This window comes from Centropristis striata, chromosome 14 (assembly GCF_030273125.1).
Source record: "Centropristis striata isolate RG_2023a ecotype Rhode Island chromosome 14, C.striata_1.0, whole genome shotgun sequence".
NCBI lineage: Eukaryota > Metazoa > Chordata > Actinopteri > Perciformes > Serranidae > Centropristis > Centropristis striata.
In genome coordinates this window covers 19,458,255-19,480,749 of record NC_081530.1, presented here as the reverse complement: position 1 = coordinate 19,480,749, position 22,495 = coordinate 19,458,255, and the positions used below count along the sequence as shown (strand labels likewise).

Here is a 22,495-nt window from a genome sequence, read left to right as displayed (position 1 = left end):
CAAGTCTCAATACCACATTTTGACCTCATCAGAACAGCTCACAATGGAGATTAGAGTGTTAGTAATGCAGTGGTTCACTAACACAAATTAGCTGCTAAAATTAACATCACAAAACATCAACATGCTACATTTGATCAGTGCAAAAGGAATGAATCATGTGCTTTCTGCATCCCTGCAGCCCAGGTTATTAAGCTTTTACTCTTAACGTGATAGTTTGAATTTATCGAAGTGGGGTTGTATAAGATTTATAAATCTATGGCGGTCGGCCTGCCCCCAGTTTGGAGAAGCATACAGAAAAATGTGTAGCTGTGGACAGGGGCAGCAGCTTAATGTAGTTTTAGTTAAAAAATACAGTGATATATTTAGAGTATTTTACCACTTTACCTTGCCGTTGGACCCCTTTTCAACGGGGAACTGAAACAGTTCTATGCTCTCTCCAAAGCCACCAGACTCCATCGACAAAAACAGTAATTTTACCCTGCAGAACACAGGGAGATGCTGGTCTACCACTGCCTGGATTGGTTAGTTAGTTTGTGTTATTACATGACTTTGGTGAATCAAAAGTCACACAATAACACAAACTAACTAACCGATCCAGGTATTGGTAGACCAGCACCTCCCTGTGTTCAGCAGGGTAAAATGACTTGTCAGTGGAGTCTGGTGGCTTTGGAGAGAGCATAGAACGGATATAACTGCTTCAGTTTCTTGTCAGAAAAACATGTCTAATTGTAAGATAAAGTGGTGCAAATATGTTTAACATATACAGGTGCATCTCAATACAATAGAATATGATGGAAAAGTCAATATCCAGTAGTTCAAGTCAAATAGCTTGAACCATGTATTGAGTCATATAGACGGACATACTTTTCATAAATGTAAGCCATAATCATGATTTAAAACAATAAATTAAGACATGAATAGCTTCATTCTGTGTGTAATGGATCTATATCATGTGTTATTTCCACTTTTTGAATTGAATTACTGACAAACTTTTCTATGATATTCTAATTTTTTGAGATGCACCTGTATTCGTCCACTTTTTCTTTTTAGATGGCTAAAATAAAATTTGCCCATCCTCCTGCCTCTTCAAACTGGGAGCGTGCAGACCGGCCATCTACTGCAAGTAACAGTGAACAACAACACTTCAATACCTCCAAACTATCCCTCTTTCTTGCATTATATTGCTCTTTAAACTAAGTAGTTGTTGCAGTCTGATATTATATTAACTCTGAGTTGACTGACTGGAAGTGTTCTAGTGTAAAAGAGGCAGCAGGTTTGCATCAAACCACTCTCTGGAGAACTGCAGGTGGTCTCCAGGCGATGCCAGAAAAAACAGCTTTCCAGCTTTGTCCATCGCTGCCAGGCCCAGACGATCCTGCACACAGACACAGTTTGGTTAATGTTAAGGCATGTTGAGTGAACTAGACTAGCTGTAAGTCATTTATTATCCTCGGAAATTAAAGTGTCTAAAGGCAGTCTTTCGGTTTGGATAATGTCAATAATGATTATTTAGCTATCACAAGAAAACAAGAAAATATGACAAACTTGTTAAAAATTATAATATTACAGATAAGCATAAGTGAGCTTTATGATTATACAAAAACATCCCTTTGTTGACAAGAATTGATCAGATTTTAACCAGGTTTTAGGGAAACTTTAGTAGTCAAGTCAACTTGATCAATGCTGCCATATGTACAGGATTTACAGAATATTTAAATTGTGTTTCCTTCTTATCCCTGATGCAAACAGCAATAAACATGAAATATAAATATAAGTAAAGAATATAAAATAAAAATGTAAAAACATTTAAACAAGCAAGAAGACATCAATGAAAAGACAGTGGCAAATCTGGAAGATGTAAATAGTATAAATATGACGGTATGAACAGGTTAATGGTATAAATATGACGAATAGTATCAGTATGGCAATATGGCAAAGTATAAACAGAATTAGTGTAAATATAAATATGGCAGTATAAACAGAATTTACAGTATAAACAGTGAGGTCCAACAAAAAATACAATACGTATACAGTGTAGAACAGTTGGTGTACAGCAGTTGACTGTACACAGTGCAATTTGGTTTGCAAGAGTTCATAGAAGAAGAGAAGAGATTATGGACAGAAAGCTCTGGTGTCATGCGTCAGATTTTCAGATTAAACCACCAATCAGCTGTAGTTACCTCTGTGTAGAGAACGCTCTCCTGGAGAGTCTCGGTCTCTTTGGCCTGGCCGGTTTTCAGGAAGCCAAACCACTGTGGCACAAACCAGGAGAGATAGTTTGTGGCTTTTTATTAAATTCAGTAAAAACAGACATATATATTATGTATATAGGATTTGTTCGTTACCTCTGAATCGACAGGATCCACCACAGAGTCCTGCAGGAACTTGACCATGACAAACTTCTCCAGCAACTGCAGATTCTTCTTGTAAGTCTCATTTACAACCTTGAAATCAGCATAAAAATAGATCATACAAGACATATTGAGAAAGCTGATTATGGCCATGTAGTCTAACTACTTTTTAAAAAAACATTATTTTCCCACAATATTAATAATAATAATAATAATAATAATATTGCTGTAGGGATGATGTATTTTTGTAGCCAACCTTTGGTTCCTACACCTTTTTACAAAGTTAAACTTTTCCACTTTTCAAGCTTTTCCAGCACCTTCCAGCTGAGGTAAACTACATATTCATATACAGTACATATAGTATATACAGTATACTGATTATTGAACTTCTTTATCACATTATATTAGAAGTTTTTCTGCTATTGTGACTCGTGACAGCATAGTTCAGAAGAGTAAAGACACTAAGCATCCTAGAAAACATCTAATATATATTTGAAGCAGTTTTAAGACCTTAAAACAACATTTTCAGCACCTATGAGGACCCTGCAATGGGTTTTTTTTTCATAGGATTTTGTTCTTTTTTTTACGAAATGATAAAAGGAGATATCCAAATTTCGTTATGTAAAAAATGTTTAATGTTCAGATTTAGGTCCTGGATATATATGCAAATCTGTGCATATTTAATGAGTTAAAGCATGTAAAGTTTTACCTATTTACTGACATATTTTATGTCTTTTGAACAAAACCTGAAAATCTCTCAAGCTAGCGTTAACCACAGACCTTTTTTTTCGAGGGTCTAATTTTAAAAAATGACTAAAGTGACCTAAATGTTACCCAATTTCCAGGTTTTAGGACTCATTCCTGCAGCACATTTATTATTGTTTATTAACACTGAATTTTGCACCAACTGTGTTTCTGTGAGGTGCTGCAGCTGCACACTGACCCGCTCCTGATTGATGTCGGCCAGGAAGACGCTGTGCTTCTTGTACAGGTCGTCGTTTAACGGGTCGTGCCAGTACTGCGCCTGCACCAGGCTGATAACCACAAACACAACATCCAGTCAGGTGAGCAGAACAATGAGACACAATACCACGTCAGACAAATCACTGGACGATAAACAGTCAGAGAGGGAAGACCACGTACTGTTTCTGGACCATGTCAGTGTAAGCGCCTTCATTCAGAGCTTTACGGATCATGTCACAGATTGCCGAGCTCTCCCCAGGACACCTGGGCAGCCCGTACACACCTGAGGAGTAGACAACACACAGAATCTGGTTTCTTTTCAAGACAAATGATGATTTATATTGACACTTTCCTCCAGAGGACTCCCAACTACCATGGGAAATGTTTAATTTTTTTTTGAAGATTTAAAAGCAAAATAACCATAATAGTAGGAAAACAGAATTAAATAAAAGAAAAATAAAAGAGATATTATATAATCATAACAAAATAGTTCCATAAAAGATTTAGAAAAATTTAGAAAAAAAAGAAAAGATTATTAAAAGGACTAGATGGATTAAAAATGGAAACCAAAATAAAAATGACAGTAAAATAAACTATATTCAAATACTATAATAAGAAATAATGATAGAAATAGTTCCATAAAAAACTAGATTAAAAAGAACTAGGTCAATGAAAAAGACGAAACCACAATAAAAAAATATGATGGTCGAATAAAATATATTCAAAAGGTGTAATAATAATAATAAAAATAGTTCCAAAAATCTATATTTCTTAAATAGATTAAAAGGACTACATAGAATAGATTAAAACGACGAAAAACAAAATATGAAAAAATTATGACAGTGAAATAAAATCTATTTAAAAGATATAATAATAAGATTGTTCTATAAAAGGTTTTTTTAATAGATTAATAATAATAATACATTTTATTTATAGAGCACTTTACAGGATGACACAGAATAAATTAAAGACAAAAAATCTGTTTTAAAAAAATGATGACCGTAAAATAAAATCAATTTAAAAGCTATAATAATAATAATAATAATAATAATATTAATATTAAGATTGTTCCATAAAAATACATTTAAAACAGTTGATTAAAAAAGGCTTGATAAAACTAACACAACACAAAAACAAAAAAAAAACAACACAAAATAAGGCAAATAAATGGATAGGAGAGAAAAATATATATTAATATTACAAATACTAATAAAAAAGAAATATATTTAAAATAGAATCAAATTTAATTGTAATGCATGTGCCTCTTACAGATTGTGTAATATACTTATTATTATTATTATTATTATTAATAATAATAATAATAATAATAAAAACAGTTGGGGTATTTTTGCATCAAATATGATACAAAAGCTAATTATAGAATTTATTAATTATTAGTATAGAATTGAAAGACACAGATGTGTTTTTTAGTGCTGCTCTCCCAGGAGAAGTGAGCTGAACTGGTGTTTTGGGTTTCTCACAGTGGTGTTACCTTGGTGCTGGCCCCCGACGGAGATCAGGGTTTTCATTGGTGGAGAGGGACAGCGCTGAGCCACAGCTCTCCTGTGCAGAGAGGAACCAGGAAAAAACACATCAACACGAGCTTCCTCATTCTTGTCAGGAGACAAACACTTAGAGCGGAAAACATGTTGAAACCAAAAGCTGCAACCTGAGAACGAAGGTCAGGGATAAAACATGCTGTTCTCTAAGACATTCGTAGTATTTTATTCACTCTGCAGGGAAAACTGGCAGCAAAGGAAACCACAAAAACACAGAATTTGTCCAATTTTTGACCACATTGACATAAGAAACCATCCAGTGTGCAGACAGTGGTTACATACAGGAACTGTGCCCCCTGGGAGAAGCCCATGGCATTGTATCCTCCCTTCAACTTTGGGTCCTGAGCCAGCTGGCTGCACACCATGGACACCTGCTCATTCACATCCATGAAAAACCCATTTTCCATGTCCTGCAGAAGGAGAGACATGAGAGGTTCAGAGCGTGACGGGGCGGGTAAAAAAAGAAGAAAACGAGCTCCGTCCACGAGAGATAAAGCCACGACGGATCAAAGCAGAGCCGAGCAGGTTTGCTATGAATATTAACGCTGAGAAATGACACAGTGAAGATGTAAAAGAGCTACTTTTCTGATGTAACTTGTGCCACCAGCGCTGCAAATATCACAGAATAGGAATCCTTACACGTCATGTGGATGTTTCAATCACGGCGGCTGTATGACGGCTCGGCTCACATGTGGCAATCCTGACTAAAAATGTCATATTTTCACATGTATTGTGCGTCCGTGCAAGAGGAGAAGACGGCTTATTTTTTTCTATTGAAGGCAGTGAATTAATGTTGGTACCTTTATGGAATTTAAATAAAAATTGAATCCGATTTTTTTAAAGTTTAAAGTTACTGAAGTTAAAGCAGAAACAAAGGCATGTTTTGTTAAAATAAATCGGCCAATTTATCAAAGCTAGAAGCTGTGAAAACTGAAACTATTGTCATCTGATTTTCTTAATTTAAAAAAATTAAGTATTACACAGATTTTTAAGTTAAGATATACTCAACTCTAAGTAGAAACAAAGGCATGTTCTGTTTTGAAAAATACCCAATTTATCAAAGCCAGAAACTGTAAAAAAAAAAAAAAAAGAAACTATCGTCGTCTGATGTTTATTTTATATTTTTTTTAATTTAAATATTAGTTTTTTTAAGTTTAGTTAATGAACTTGAAGTAGAAACAAAGGCATGTTTTGTTTAAAAGAAAGAAATAATTATTTTTTTTAAAAACCCAATTTATCAAAGCCAGAAACTGTAAAAAAAAAAAAAAAAGAAACTATCGTCGTCTGATGTTTATTTTATATTTTTTTTAATTTAAATATTAGTTTTTTTAAGTTTAGTTAATGAACTTGAAGTAGAAACAAAGGCATGTTTTGTTTAAAAGAAAGAAATAATTATTTTTTTTAAAAACCCAATTTATCAAAGCAAGAAACTGTGAAAACAGAAACTATCATCGTCTGATTTTTAAAATTATTAATTTTAAAAAATCTAATATTTCACAGATTTTACACATACAGTAAGTTTAGAGTTACTGAACCTAAAGTAGAAACAAAGGCATGTTTTGTTTTTAAAAAGAAAATTATATTAATCGCAAATAAATTGCAAAAATACCCAATTGATCAAAGCCAGAAATGTTGAAAATATATATATATATATATATATATATATATATATATATTTTTTTTTTTTTTTTTTTTTTTTTTTTTTAAAAAGAAGAGGGTGCCGATCTATTTTCTCCAGCAACTTAATTATTTTGGAAAGGCCAAAAAAAAAAAGGATGATGGTTAGATATGTACTTTGCTTTGTGGACAATAAAGCATCACCAAAAAATAATAAACATTTTGGAATTAACACACAACTGGAGACAAAGAAAACAGTGTTTGCGCGGGCTGGGAAATATTTTCCTTAAAAAAAGATTTGTACAGTGTGAAATGACCTGAATGACGTTCTTTCCGATCATCAGCGAGAGCACGTAGATGCCAGAGATCTGCTCCTCGATCATCTTCTTTATTGCCCCCATGCTGAGCGGGTTACAGCAGCTGTCGCCTGGAGGACACACAAACTCTTACTTTATTATCATTTAAACTATTTAATGAAACTTGACTCACCTCGCAGTGCTAAATGTTGTATATGTTAAGGTTAAAACTAACAAGTTTCCTCTGTCCACAGAGCTCCACTTATGTCCAAAAAGTATAAAATATGTAGTGATCCACCACAAAAAATAGTCCCATAAAATACACATTTTATCACCGTTTAAGCAAAATTGTGTGCAGTGTAATAAAGTAAATTTACTCAGTACTCAAGTACAATTTTGAGGTACTTGTACTTTACTTAAGTATTTCCATTTTATGTAACTTTATACTTCTACTCCACTACATTTTGAAGAATATATTGTACTTTTTACTCAAGTTATTTAACTTGAGTAAAAAAACTCAAGCTACTTTTCAGGTCTGGATTTAACAAATATAAAAAAAAGTTTTAAAAAATATGATAAATTTAAAATTATGCATTTCTATAAATTAAACCACATTACAGGATATGAATTAATTGAAATTAGCCCTACCTTGACAACAGTAAAATGTATCAATAATAATAATACAATAACATATTTGGAAGATTCTGTATAACAAACACTTTTACTTTTGATACTTGAAGTACATTTTGACGTTGATACTTTTGTACTTTCATAAATGTTTTGAATGCAGGACTTTTACTTGTAGTGGAGTAATTTCACAGTGTGGTATTAGTACTTTTATTTAAGTAAAGGATCTGAGGGTCTAAAGCAGGGGTGTCAAACTCAAATACACAGGGGGGGCAAAATTTAAAACTTGAATAAAATCGCGGGCCAACATTGATCAAATAAACCTTTTACCGGTGGGTCAGCTTTTGTAGTACAATAATAATATAATAATTTGGTATTGCCTCGCGGGCCAAATAAAATTACACTGCGGGCCAAATTTGGCCCGCGGGCCAGAGTTTGACACCCCTGGTCTAAAGGATCTTTTTTAAATAAAATGTTAAATTATCTTGACTTTAGCCAACTATAATATTAAAATGCATTTTACCTCATCAGTAAAAAAATAATCTAATAGTGTAATAAGTAATAATGTAACCATGACAGATCATAGTGAGTTTTTTACTCAAACCTTTAGAGGCACCTGAGCTGTTTAAAGAGAAGACACTGTGTTTATTAAAATCAGCACCTTTACAGTTATAAGTATAACTCTGAGACACCTCTCTACCATCACAGCTCTGCTATAATCTGTATTTAAATAGAGCAAGGTAATAAGAATTGGTATTTACTGCCCGGCAGAGATAAACAAGATGGTTGTTTACGACCCTGAAGCTATGCATGTAAGGAGTAATTAAAGAGTAATGTAATATTTGCAGTCTCTCACCCATCCCGTGCCACAGCACCAGAGGTACGGTCCCATTGTCAGAGCTGTAAACCGGGCCGCCAGAAACCAGCAGCGCTGGAGCGGCCAGCAGGAAACTCAGGAGGGCTGCTGACATCCTGGACCCTGAAACAAACACAAACAGGGTCACAGTGTGCAAATACATGATTACCTTTTCCTTTTTTATCTTAGTGCTATTTCATCAAGCCTTAACTCTGCAAGACAACCACAGTAAACACTTCTCACCACCTCACCTGCTTTTATAGGTTTGCCTTCTGGTTATTTTTCTGCACAACAACATGTATTCAAATTAAATGTCACATAAAAAAAACAAAAAACCTCAATTCTCGAGATCGGCAGATTCACTTCAGCTTTTAAGTCCCTCCTTAAAACTCACTTTTACAAGATGACAAGGTTTTCTATTTCCATGATCACTTCATATTTACTCTTTATATTACTATTTCATGATGTTTTTTTGTTTGTTTTTTACTTTATTGTCATTACAAATTGTGCTCTTTTAATCTCATTTTAGGATTTATTAATGTACTTTTATCTGTTTTAAATTCAAAAGTTTGTTCTTTTATTGCCGTTCTATCTTCCTTACATGAGATCAACTCTTATATTTGCATAGTATCGTTTATACATGTAGTCATTTTATTAACTAAAATTATTCTCTTATCCACATTTAACTTATTTTATGTTACACTTGCACCTATATCTATTAATGCATGGGCTCAGTGCTGGGTTTCTGCTTTTTGATCCTGTAAATCTTTAAATCTGAAAGGCACGAAAACAAATTAACACAATGTTATCACTAAAATAATTTCAACCTATCATCTCAGCAATGGGAATTATCTGTAGCTTGTAATATGCAATATTATTTTTGCTGTTTTTAGATAAATGCAGTGTTGTTTTTATTAAGCTTTAACTTATTTTCTTAAAAGGTTTGTTGTTTGGCTGTTGTATATGGAGTTTTTGTCAAACTTTCAATTGTATTGTCCTGTCTCTGTCCTAATTATACACATAAATATAAGTGAAAATAGAAAAACACAGTAAAAATAGTGAGACAAACAGTCAGAGGGTGTAACTGCTGCAGTCATGTGAGAAACTGAACCCCTCACAATCCCTCACAATGCATTTCCTGTTATCTATAATGCTTTTAATTGCACAGAGACTGTCTCAGATATAACAGCGTAAACAAGATAAAACTGTGAATCATTGCAGAAGTAAAGACACTTCCAATGAGTCATTGAAGTTAGCTGGAAGAGGCTAACTTACTAATCAAGGAGGTTTACATGAAATAATAAATAACTAAACACATTTTGAAACGTGCAATCGCACATATATGCTGCGAAGAAGGTTAAAGTAATACTCATATTCATAAAAGACCTATACGTTTAGTGTAATGAGCCCAATTATGAATAAAAAACAGCATGAATGTCCAAAATACATTACTCACCGTTTGTGTTCTTCCTGCTTCTGTTCTGTGGAACTATCAATCATGTGACTTGTTTAAAGCGAGCAGCCAATCAGATCAAATAGGCGGGACTTATATATAAATGGGGCGTGGTTTAGTTTAGTTTTATTTTTTTAGTAATCCTGTTTTGTTTTCTAGCCTGAAATAATCAACTTTGTGTCGATATTATGGTTATTTAACTGCTTTGTGAGTTTTATTTATATGCCGGTGTGGATACGTGACAGTTTTACGCTTCTTTTTTAACATTTAACCACCGCGTTTACAGCTGCTAGCTCATTAGCCTGCCATGCTAGCTGGTGGTGAAAATCAACAACATTCCTGCGCGGATCATTTAACCAGTTAGCTGACAAAAAGTGACCGGCTTTAGAGGACAGCAGGCCGGGCGAGAGGAGCGCAGGGATGTCTTCGTACGAGGAGCCCGCGTTAACGGGGAGTTACGACGTTGTGGGGTCGTTTCCCAAAAGTTTTGGCTACGAGGTGGAAGAGGAGAGCTCCCCGTCAGCTGACAAACCGAGGATCCTGCTGATGGGGCTGAGGCGGAGTGGAAAGTCCTCTATCCAGAAGGTAAATCACCTGAAATACACCTCAAAGTCAGCTTTAAACACACACCTGGGAAGGTACAAGTAAAATCATGCATTTAGATATTTACCTATTTATTTAGTAAATACAGGCATTAAAGTAGCATTGAAATTTGATTACATTCGTGCACAAACATTAGATGCACTGTGATTTGTTTTTAGAAAAATGAAAATAGTTTACAACCTGTGTAATGAGAAGGAATGAAAGAAGAAAAATAGTTTAAAAAAATAAATAAAGAAAGTGAAAAGAAAAGAAAGAGAAAATAAATGCAGAAATGCCACAAACACATCCAAAAAAAATAAAAAAAAATTAAAAATTGTCTTCTGGGGTTTTAGATAAACAAATAAAAAGAAACAGAAAGGCAAAATATGCATAAATAAATGCAGGAATGCCAAAAATACATCCACAAAGATGCATTGACAAACACATACAGAAAATACAATAATATAGTTATATCTAGTGGGATTTAGGTGTGACAACAATGCTGTTTCTTGAAAATGCAACACAAGTAAAAGTATGTAAGTATAATCAGGAAAAGAAACTCTTACTGCAACTCATGATTGTTTTCATAATGGATTAATGTACTGATTATTTTTTCTCCATTAATCGATTGTTTGGTTTGTAAAAAGTGAAAAATGTGTCACATTTGTTGTCAGAATCTTTTTCTATTTTTTAAATAAATATTTTTATGCTAAACTGGGGATTTTTTGTAGCACTACACTTGAAACACAGGACACACAGTCTGTCCAATATAAAACACTCCACACTATACTTTATGCAGCATATCCTTTTTAATGTTAATTCAGATAAGGAAAAAACTCACTTTGAAGACCTCCTTTTAAAGTGGATGAAGACATGAAATAGGTTTTTTTTATATAGAAAAACTGAATAACATTGTGAAGTAAACAGAGTACAAAACATATATTATTAAGAGTAGTAAGTTACAAGGCAAAATTCAGCTATAAGAGAATAAGGAATGTGAATTAGAGAAGACTGCGGACTGAAATGATAATCCCTCTGCTCCTACGTCCAGGTCGTATTCCACAAGATGTCGCCCAACGAGACGCTGTTCCTCGAGAGCACCAACAAAATCTACAAGGACGACATCTCCAGCACCTCCTTCGTCAACTTCCAGATCTGGGACTTCCCTGGCCAGGTGGACTTCTTCGACCCCACATTCGACAGCGAGATGATCTTCAAGGGAACCGGGGCTCTGATCTTCGTCATCGATGCTCAGGTAGGACGAAACAAGTTTAAACCAAAGAAGGTTTTTAAAGGCTTCCTGTGTGAGATGAATTAACACTACAGGTGAATTTGGTATTTATTTTAACTTATAGATATCACCATGAAACTTCCCCAGTATGTTATTTACATTAAGACAATATTTTTTTGCATTGCAAGTTTTCTGAAATGTAATGTTGCAAATGAGGTGTGACTCATTAAATATGTGCTAATTTGCATATATTTCCAGGACATAAATTTGAAAATTGAATGAAGAAGAAATAAAATTATATATATATATATATATATATATATATATATTAGACAGACCCTTCTGTAAAAAAAAACTTCAGAATAAAATTAGAAATCAAACTGGAATGTTCGGTGTCTGTAAGTGGAGCTGAAGTTGAGATTTATGCCTCAGAATGAGAAAAAAATCATTTTGAGAAAACGGCCTTTAAAAACTTTATACATTCTTAGTAGAAATTACTATTTGAAGACAAAATATTTAATCTAATTCACAGCAACAACAATATAGAACATGGAAAACACATAATTTTGTGCTGGAGAGTGGGAGCTTTCTAACGATGCCTGTGATGACGGGTTTAGACGTTCACAGTACACGTTACACTGACTTTTAGTGAATTTAGGAGAAATCTACAGGCGCAAATGGATCAAATGAAGTAAAATATACACCTAAGTGTTTTCTTTTTACTATTCTGAAAGAAGACATGGGAGAAAAATAGCCAAAAACCTCAAAGTTGACTATGCATGAAAAAAAAGTTTTTGCCTGTAGTGTCTCACCTTAACACATCATCTTTTTTCTTCCCTCAGGATGATTACGTCGAGGCTCTCGGGCGGTTACATCTCACCGTATCCAGAGCCTTCAAAGTGAATCCAGACATCAACTTCGAGGTGTTTATTCATAAAGTGGACGGCCTGTCAGACGACCACAAGATAGAGACACAAAGGGACATTCATCAGAGGGCCAACGACGATCTGGCAGATGCAAACCTGGAGAAGCTTCACCTCAGGTCAGTCTGACATTAATGTCTGCAAAGGTTAGAAACTTCAGCTGCAGATCTCTCCTAGAAACAAAGTTAACTTTTGTAATTGTATTCTGACAGGATGGAAGTTGTATGTGGGTAGTTGGAATACCAGAGTGATTATTTCTTGTTAATAGAAGTTACTTCTGGACTCTATTTAGCTTGTGAAATGACTAGGACTGCCCCCTCGATTAGTCAACTAATTTATCGTTTTAGTCTCAGTCAGCTTGATTCCTTTAGTCAATTAGTAATTTTTTGTTAATACTTCTGTCATGCTAAAATATTTATTTCCAAGAAATTTGTGGCTGCATGCATGGTAGTTGGGATTTTGCAAGATTATTGATGGAGAGACTCTTTGACAGATCTGTCGATTAAATAAATGAAAAGTTTGGTTGACACAAGATTTTCTTCAGTTGAGAACAGTCCTAGAAATTACTTAATGTACCTAAATTATTTATAACTAGTGCAGTGCCCGTAGGAAGTATGTATACGTATAGTGGGAGATTAAGTAGATTTTTCAATTATGGCCAAATGAGGTTGTGTGTGAAAGTGGGATGTACAATGAGGTATAATACTCTTGCGTAGTGTTAATATACAAAGTGTATATTGGGTAATACATGGATGTACATTGAGATATACACCGCGTTCCAAATTATTACGCAAATTGTATTTAAGTGTCATAAAGATTACATTTTTTGTTTTTCAATTAAACTCATGGATGGTATTGTGTCTCAGGGCTCTTTGGATCACTGAAATCAATCTCAGACACCTGTGATAATTAGTTTGCGAGGTGAGCCCAATTAAGGAAAAACTACTTAAGAAGGGTGTTCCACATTATTAAGCAGAAGACCATTTCCAAGCAATATGGGAAAGAATAAGGATCTCTCTGCTGCCGAAAAGCATGAAATAGTTCAATGCCTTGGACAAGGTATGAAAACTTTAGATATTTCACGAAAACGTAATCGTACTGTTAAGAGATTTGTGCCTGATTCAGACCACACACGGGTTCGTGCAGATAAAGGCACAATGATTTCTGCCAGACAAAAACATCGGATTAAGAGAACAGCTGCTAAAATGCCATTACAAAGTAGCAAACAGATATTTGAAGCTGCTGGTGCCACTGGAGTACCATGAACATCAAGGTGTAGGATCCTCCAGAGGCTTGCAGTTATGCGTAAACCTTCTATTGGGCCACCCCTAACCAATGCTCACAAGCAGAAACGGCTGCAGTGGGCCCAGAAATACATGAAAACGAATTGTCAAACAGTCTTGTTCACTGATGAGTGCCGTGCAACCCTGGATGGTCCAGATGGATGGAGTGGTGGATGGTTGGTGGGCGGCCACCATGTCCCAACAAGGCTGCAACGTCAGCAAGGAGGTGGCGGAGTCATGTTTTGGGCCGACTCATGGGGAGAGAGCTGGTCGGCCCCTTTAGGGTCCCTGAAGGTGTGAAAATGACCTCTGTAAAGTATGTGGAGTTTCTGACTGACCGCTTTCTCCCATGGTACAAAAAGAAGAACCGTGCTTTCTGTAACAAAATCATCTTCATGCATGACAATGCACCATCTCATGCTGCAAGGAATACCTCTGCATCATTGGCTGCTATGGGCATAAAAGGAGAGAAACTTATGGTGTGGCCCCCATCCTCCCCTGACCTCAACCCTATTGACAACCTATGGAGCATCCTCAAGCGAAAGATCTATGAGGGTGGGAGGCATTTCACATCCAAACAGCAGCTCTGGGAGGCTATTCTGACATCCTGCAAAGAAATTCAAGCAGAAACTCTCCAAACACTCACAAGGTCAATGGATGCAAGAATTGTGAAGCTGCTATCAAATAAGGGGTCCTATGTTAAAATGTAACTTGACCTGTTAAGATGATTTTAATTGAAATAGCTTTTGATTTCAGTAAATATGACCTCCGAATGCTGGAAAATCCAAAAATGAGCATTTTCAGTTCTTAAAAACCTATAAAATGTCTGTGTCATGCGTAATAATGTGGAACAGTGCATTTTAAGTTTTTTATTTTTGAAAAAATATTGTTATCATTGAGAGGTTTGTCCAATCACATTAGAATTAATTAAACTAACGGTTGATGACTTAAATTATGCTGACTGTCATTTGCATCAACTATTTAGGAAAATCGGAGAAAAAACTCAGTTGCATAATAATTTGGAACACAGTGTAAAGAGACTCAGAAATAGTTATTTTAAGAAAAAGAACCGTAATCATTCAACATGGTTAGACATATATACAGACACAGATATAGGAGGGAATAAGTTTACATGCAGCACAAACAGATGGATGTGAATGTGAGTAAGGGTTATTGGGTGTGTTGTGGAATGTGTAGATTGATTGATAACTATTGTGTTTCATATATTGTGGCTTTTAGCAGGACACCGCAGGGAGTTGAACCCCATCCGACTGATGCGAAAGTACCACTACCAGTGTCACTGGAAACTATTAGAATATTATTGGAAAATCGAACCTTGTAGCGCACTTTAAAACGACTAAAGATAGGTAGGCTAAATAGACTTCCAGATGAGATGAGTCAGGCGTGGAAATCCAGAGCGTGTTGGGTTACTGACCAGGTGTAGGCCTATCACACAATGGGGCGGAGCTCCCCTAAAAGGCGTCCGAACGGAAACAGTGCAATGACGCAACACGTCCTACGAAGATAGTGATATTTTGAAAAATATTTTTAAAATCTTTAAAATCGAGGATGCACACCTTCGTGCCATGCGCAAGCCACATACGAAATCTGAGGTCAGTCTGACTAACGGTCAGAGAGATATGCCCTAGACACACACACACACAGACGCTTCTTGCTTTTATAGATAGATAATGAAATCCCAAAAACCCAAGTTTGTTTAGCAATAGTTTTTAGCTTGTCTTGCTTCTTTCAAGTGGTCAAAAATATTAGTTATTGCAGCTTAAAATGAATCGTATAACTCATACAGTGGTGCACACAGCTCTGAGAATTTCACCGCCTTCTTCAGGAGTTTTGTGTGGATGACTGCAGCCCTGAGAACCCAAAATAAACAGATTTTGCTCTTGCTGTTTGCTTGTTCGTTGATTCTGTAGTTTGCAGCGTCTTAACTCTCCTCTTTCTACTCCTCCTCAGCTTCTACCTGACCAGCATCTACGACCACTCCATATTCGAGGCCTTCAGTAAAGTCGTCCAGAAGCTCATTCCTCAGTTGCCAACGCTGGAGAACCTTTTGAACATTTTCATATCTGTATGTTTATTTTTGTTTAATTTAATCACATGAAAAAGTGTGTCCTATTTGGACCGCTTCTTATAAACACCCTTCATGTTCTGCAGCACTCTGGGATCGAGAAGGCCTTCCTGTTTGACGTTGTCAGTAAGATCTACATCGCCACAGACAGCTCTCCTGTGGACATGCAGTCCTACGAGCTCTGCTGCGACATGATCGATGTTGTCATCGACGTCTCCTGCATTTACGGGTGAGAAGAGTTATATTAGTTTAAAGTGTTGGCAGCGACCGTATCCTTCGGTTTCAGAGTGTAAAGGTGACTTTCTCTCTGTCTCCGTGCTGGCAGGCTGATGGGGGATGGCAGTGGCTGTGCCTATGACAAGGAGTCTTTGGCTATCATCAAGCTCAACAACACCACGGTGCTTTATTTGAAAGAGGTCACAAAGTTCCTCGCTCTCGTCTGCATCCTCAGAGAGGAGAGCTTCGAGAGGAAAGGTGAGTCGTTTGGGATTTTATAAACAGTGAAGCTGGCATTAGTCGACCGTGCTTTGATTATACAGGATGTCCTGAAAGTGTGAAGTGTGAGCCTGCCAACTCAGAAGTGTCTAAAGTTAAAAATAATGTTTAATTCCTGCAAGAGCACATCCACTCAAAGCTGGCAACATTTTAAAAACACCTCTTTTTCCTCTCTTTTATACACTAAGGCGGCATTTTTCACAGCTGAAAAACTCAACCTTAAATCCACAATTCTGGTATGGTTGTAGGGTGGGTGGACAATAAATGTTGCAATTTAGAATTAAAATCATGACCCCCCCCCCCCCCCCCCCCCCCCCCCCCCCCCCCCCTCAATAAATTAGAATATGAAGGAAAAGTCCATTTATTTATTCATGTAGATGGACATACTTTTCAGAGGCCAACATTTCCATATTAAACATACTGTTTAAAATTGGTCTTTTGTAATATTCCAAAAAATTTTTGAGACACTGAATTTTAGGTCTTCATTAAATGTAAGCCATAATCATTATAATTAGAAAAAATTGAAACAATTAAGACATGAAATATTATATTCTGTTTGTAATGGATCTATATAATGTGTTATTTCCACTGTGGAGGTAATCAAAAGAGCAAAAGCTTTTTCTACAACTTTGTAATCATTTCAGATTGTTTAGAATCTGTTTAGAAAAAAATAATTAAGCATTGCTTTTTCACTGCTAATTACCTCAGACAAACACACGTCTGTAGCACTAAAGAGATCGTTTAACAGCAAAATCTTTTTTTAATACTCAGGCCAAAATTTCTCAGACAGAGGTCAAACTAGTCTTTGTTCACTTAGAAATAAACTCTGAACGTCCCATCATCCAGACGAAGCTCCTGCATCAAACTCGTCCTCATCAAATTTGTCAATCTTGCAGAATGGTGTCCCATGCAGGGGTGACTCAGAGGAGATCAAGTCATATTATTTTGTGTATTTAACGCTTATGTTGTCTTAGGGGTCAAAATTGACCCGCCACTATGTTTAACATCAAAGGAAACCACCTTTTCCTAGAATGACCCCAACATGACAAAAAGTAAAACAAGTAAAAGTACATTTGTTTGAACAAATATAATGATAACAATAAAATAGCTCATAAGAGTTTAATTTAGAGCTGATATCTAGACATTTTCCATGGTTTTCTTAATGATTTTGGTGATTATCAAGAAAACAATGGAAAATGGCTAGATATCAGCTCTTAAATTAAACTCTTATGAGCTATTTTTGTTGTCATCATTATATTTGTCCAAACAAATGTACCTTTAGTTGTACCAGGCATTAAAATGGGTGGTCTAATCATTTTTTCCATGACTGTAGAACAAAGGAAATTCTTTATCCAGATTGCTCCAAGTTAGAAAAACAATTGCCAAGACAATCACAATATAGGATAATGTAAGAAACAATGAACAAAATAGGTAACAATATATAATATAAATATAACAATTTAGAAATAAAAAATAAAGTGTGAATGAAACACTGCATTCTTCATTACAGAATCTCCCATCACGTTTAAAATTAACTGTTTTAATTGGCTCATTTGTTGTGCTTGCAGGTTTGATAGAGTACAACTTTCACTGTTTCCGGAAAGCCATCCACGAAGTGTTTGAAGTCGGCACCTCGCCTCAAGACGTCAGCTCGACCAGCAACAACCTGAGCACGGGGCTGAAGTACGCCGCGCTGAACGGGAACGCTGTTTAAAGGAGCGGAGGATGTGTGAGAGTCATCAGTTTACGCTGCCTTACTGTATGCAGCTGAATGTGAATGATAAAGAACTGAACTTATGCCAAAAAAAAACTACCAATGGTCCGACTTCCTGCACATTTATCGGTATCGAGACGTCAGCTGTGTTTACCTGCTCGGCCAGTAAGTTCTTTTTAACTACTCTGCAACATAAAAATACTCCTTTTAAAGAGACGTGTAATCCAGTTTAGGTACTTATAATCAACATCAGCTCCTCTTGACTCCATGAACTAAACTCTACAGTCCAAACTTCCTTCATGTTTCTGCTCATTTTACTTTGAAATATTGAGTGCTGTAAGTGGATTTAATCCCCAGAGTGAAAAAAAAAGAAAGAAAGTGTTTGTTTTACTGTGTGTTTTCTGTTGATAATGACTCATGTGACCAGCGGCCAGCCGGGGCTCTGCTCAGGATCCAAACAGACCAGTACCGTGCCAGTTACACCATTAGAGCCCCGGGTTGATGAACAGCATGTTGGTCTTAATGGAGTCTGGAAATAACAGATGATGCTCGGACAAAGCTGCCACGCCTGCTGACGGTCTGACGGCTTTTTGTAGCTTTGGGAGGAAACTTTTGACCAAATTTACTCCACACAGATTCAGTTTGTAGCCGTTTGTTTTGCTTTTCGGTGTGAGCGTTGACAGATATTTCAGAGATTTGTTTCTTTTATTATTGTACATAATTCTTTAATAAAATATGTTTCATATTTTCACAAGTCAAACTTTGACTTTTATCTTTATTTCTCATTTCTAACACTTTCAGGGTTAGGTGGGGTTCATTGTGAAGTGTTTTATTAATTGATGTTATAACAATAATAATAATAATAATAATATATTTAATTGTATAGCACCTTTTGAAACATAGTTGCAAAGCGCCTCACAACAACAAAATTAAAACAGGAGTCCTTTTAATGGAAACTAAAATAGAAACAAAAAAATCATGCAAGTTAAGCACTGAAATTAAATTGACATTTAATTTCTTCCAATTATGATATTTTATCACAGAACTATTAGATAATATAGTTATATATTTATATTATATATTTTATTACTTATTTTTCTAAATCGTCTCTACTTTTTGATTTAAAAAATTGTGATAATTTTAAATGTTCTTATAATTATAGTTAATTGAATATGAACCTATATTTTTCCTTATAATATAAGACACTGAAATCATTGTAAACCTATTGATTACATATGGTAAAATTTATACAAATAAATGGAAAAGTAATTTAAAAAAGTCAAACTCCGTGGTAAACTATATTAAGAAGAATAACATATTTTTCTCAGCATAATTTTATATTATTAGAGTTTATTTGTCCCAATATTATTATTATCATTATTATTTATTTAAACTCATATTCTTGTTTCTCTATTTGAGTACATGTCTACAATTTTTGTATATTTAAAAAAAAAAATTCCATAAAGATTGAAAGAATAATATGAGCAACTAACATCATTTTGAGATTTGAAGCCCTCCCAATGTAATATTGCCCTAACTTACTTATCATTATTGTCTCTTATTTTTGACAAAACACACACTAATAAAAAAACTAAAAGATTATTTTTTTGTTTCCAAAGTAGAAAAACATGTAAAATGGTTTTAATAGACAAAAATGTATCACCCTACGTTAAGTTTTTGCAGAGGTTTTTCAAATTTTGCAGTTTGCATTCAGCATTTTAATGCAATATTTTGTCTTAAATGTTTTTTGTGTGATATTTGTCAATTTTTGTGTGTTTTTTATGTGTGTTTTTTTGTCTTTTTGTCTGTTTTTCTGTGTGTTTTTTGCAATTTTGGGGTGTTTTTTGTAAAAAAAGAAAAAAAATTGTTTTCTATGTTTTTGTGTTTTAAGTTGGTTTTATGTGGGGATTTTTGCAAAAAATATATTTTTAAAAAATTGAAAAAAAACAACTGTTTTTTTTATGTGTGTTTGTGTTTTTTTGTGTTCAAAATGTTGATCCAGTAAGTAAAAATGAAAAAAATCAGGTCATATAGGTGAGGTTGTGCTGAAAACAATGATACCAACATGGCATGGTGAACACTTTTTAAGTCGTTTATACCTGCCGACAAAACCGACAAAATAGCCCCAAACTCCAAAGGATTAAAGACGAAAATGAAAAGATAACTTTTAGTTTCATGTGTTTTAAATGTGTTCGCCCACAGTTGAACGGTTGTAATTACCATGTTTGAACAGCAGGTGGCAGCATATCTACATGTAAATATTTGACATTTCAGGGTAATGCAGGAACTTTAATCTTCACTCATGTTTGAATAATTATTAAATAATTCAATAATTTCAACAAATCCTCCCTCATGAACTCTGAGGCTGATCAGCCCGTCAACACGTCCTGTAAACACGCCTTAAACCGGCGCACACATGAATAAGCGGCCTTCATCACTTGGTGTATAAACACGTAGTGTACGTGCTGACTTAATGTGTAGTGGCAGGACGGAGCCGCAGCTGAAGCCTCTAATCGTCCCCAGACCTCCTGCTCACCGCCGTGGAAAATGGAGGTCAATGAGAGGGAAAATGATATCTGCATCTCTTTTTTTTCCACGACCCTGCAGTTTGCTCCTCACCACAGAAAATTGCATGTAGCCGTGAAGAAACGTGAGACTTCAGAGTGAAAGACAATACAGAAAGTGTGCAGGGTTTAATATCTGCTTCTCAACGTCCTGATCGACGTGTGATGGATGGAAACTGTTCAGAGAAGTGAAAACATATGGAAAAATATATTTTAACCCCCCAATTTAGCCTTCTAGCAGTTCATATTGTTTATAACTATTACAAATTAATTTTTTTTTATTAATTTTTAATGATATAAAATGCGACATTGATATGTATTTACTTATAATATGCATTATATATGAAGCATTTATTCATTTATAAATGGTGAAAAGGAAAAACTTCATCTCTTTTTCTGTTAAACCTCATTTATTTTCAGCGTAAGATTATGGTTTATGTTTTATAGTAATATTTTTACTATAAAACATAGTTATAATATTAATGGTTAATACAGTCCTAAGATGTTTAAATAGAAAATAAATACATACATATTAACAATTGTTGTGCTTTAATGCTTATAACCTGTTTGTAAATGCTTTAAAATGTATAGAAACAGTTCAGAATTGCATTTAAGGTGTATAAATGGTTAGTAAATGCTTTATAATGTGTATAAAAATGGATAAATTCTTCATAAACATAAGAATTACTTGGCAATGGTATAAACAGTCAATAAATGCCTTACAAAGCATGAAGTGACAATAAAACACATTATAAAGCATTTATTTACCGTTTATAGATGTTATAACCTGCATGAACAGTTAATAAATGCTTAATAGCATGTCTAAACAGTTCATAATACCATTGAATTGTATAAAAATGTTAATAAATACACGTATTATAACACATATAAACGTTAAAAAATATATTAGAAAGTGTATAAATAGCTGATAAATTATTGCTATTGTGTATAAACAGTTAACAAACACTGAATAATGTATAAACGGTTAATAAATGTTTTATGACACATAAAAGTGTTAATAAGAATAACACACTATAATAGTTGATTAAGGTCCTTGTAATAACCATTAATTAACAAGTAATAAGGCGTTTGTAAGTCCTTACAATATGCTTATTAACATTATTGTGTGTTTATAAGCTTATAATAATAATAATAATGGCATTACAAACACCCATGACCCACCCATTATGTCTTTGCCATGCCTTTATTAATCTTATTTTGTTTGCTTATTGATATTAAAATATACTTTATTGCTCATCTATTATAAGTTAACTATAAGTTAACTATGCTTTTTGCAACTACCGGATCTAAAGCGAGAACGATGCCTTATTACTAGTTAATTAATGGTTATTAAGGACCTTATTATAAAGCGTTACCCAGATATGTTTTACTGTGCTTTAAATAATTTATTACACTTCATATAAGTTGTATTTACCGACAAAAACATTTTTTTAAAAGCTTTAAAATTTCCTTACAGCTACATTACACTGTATAGTGTCTTATAAACCATTTATCAAATGTACTGCTTAATACTTGTACCGCTGTTTTAAACAAATATTAGCCCCAGAATTATCATAAAACGACTTTTATTGTGATAAAATGTGAGATTAAAAGCTGTAGAGCACATTAAAGAGCTTCTATTATGAGATTATTCTGGGGGATTTTTCCATTTAAAGAGGGATAATAAAGCGGTTAACGTCAGCAGCTGGAAGCCAAACATCAACTATGTGTTTAAAATATTCAGTTACATCCAGAGAGTCAGTCAGCGTTACCTTCCCTCAGCCTCCACAAGGTGAAAGAAGGACAGAGGGAGAGGAGGAAAGACGGAGGAGGAAAGGGGCGGTGTCTCAGCATGCTTTGGGTTTCTTTACGCACCAGATGCTTCAGTCAGTGGA

The 22,495-nt window shown here is 34.7% G+C and overlaps 2 protein-coding genes across 2 annotated transcripts; one reads left to right on the top strand and one right to left on the bottom strand.

The window, feature by feature from the left end:
* Positions 1-611: 611 nt before the first annotated feature.
* Positions 612-9,865, bottom strand: ppt1 (palmitoyl-protein thioesterase 1 (ceroid-lipofuscinosis, neuronal 1, infantile)). The gene is made up of 10 exons (XM_059350059.1): positions 9,726-9,865; positions 8,270-8,392; positions 6,808-6,917; positions 5,156-5,283; positions 4,807-4,877; positions 3,495-3,597; positions 3,295-3,385; positions 2,346-2,444; positions 2,181-2,252; positions 612-1,375 (listed from the first exon to the last, which is right to left on the bottom strand). Exons 2-10 carry the CDS (start codon positions 8,382-8,384, stop codon positions 1,253-1,255), a joined length of 912 nt encoding a protein of 303 aa, XP_059206042.1. The 5' UTR covers positions 8,385-8,392; positions 9,726-9,865; the 3' UTR covers positions 612-1,252.
* Positions 9,866-10,136: 271 nt separating this feature from the next.
* Positions 10,137-18,790, top strand: rragcb (Ras-related GTP binding Cb). The gene is made up of 7 exons (XM_059350058.1): positions 10,137-10,307; positions 11,356-11,559; positions 12,378-12,577; positions 15,713-15,827; positions 15,914-16,056; positions 16,153-16,301; positions 17,891-18,790. The coding sequence occupies exons 1-7, from the start codon at positions 10,143-10,145 to the stop codon at positions 18,034-18,036; spliced, it is 1,122 nt and encodes a 373-aa protein (XP_059206041.1). The 5' UTR covers positions 10,137-10,142; the 3' UTR covers positions 18,037-18,790.
* The last annotated feature ends 3,705 nt before the right edge of the window (positions 18,791-22,495 follow it).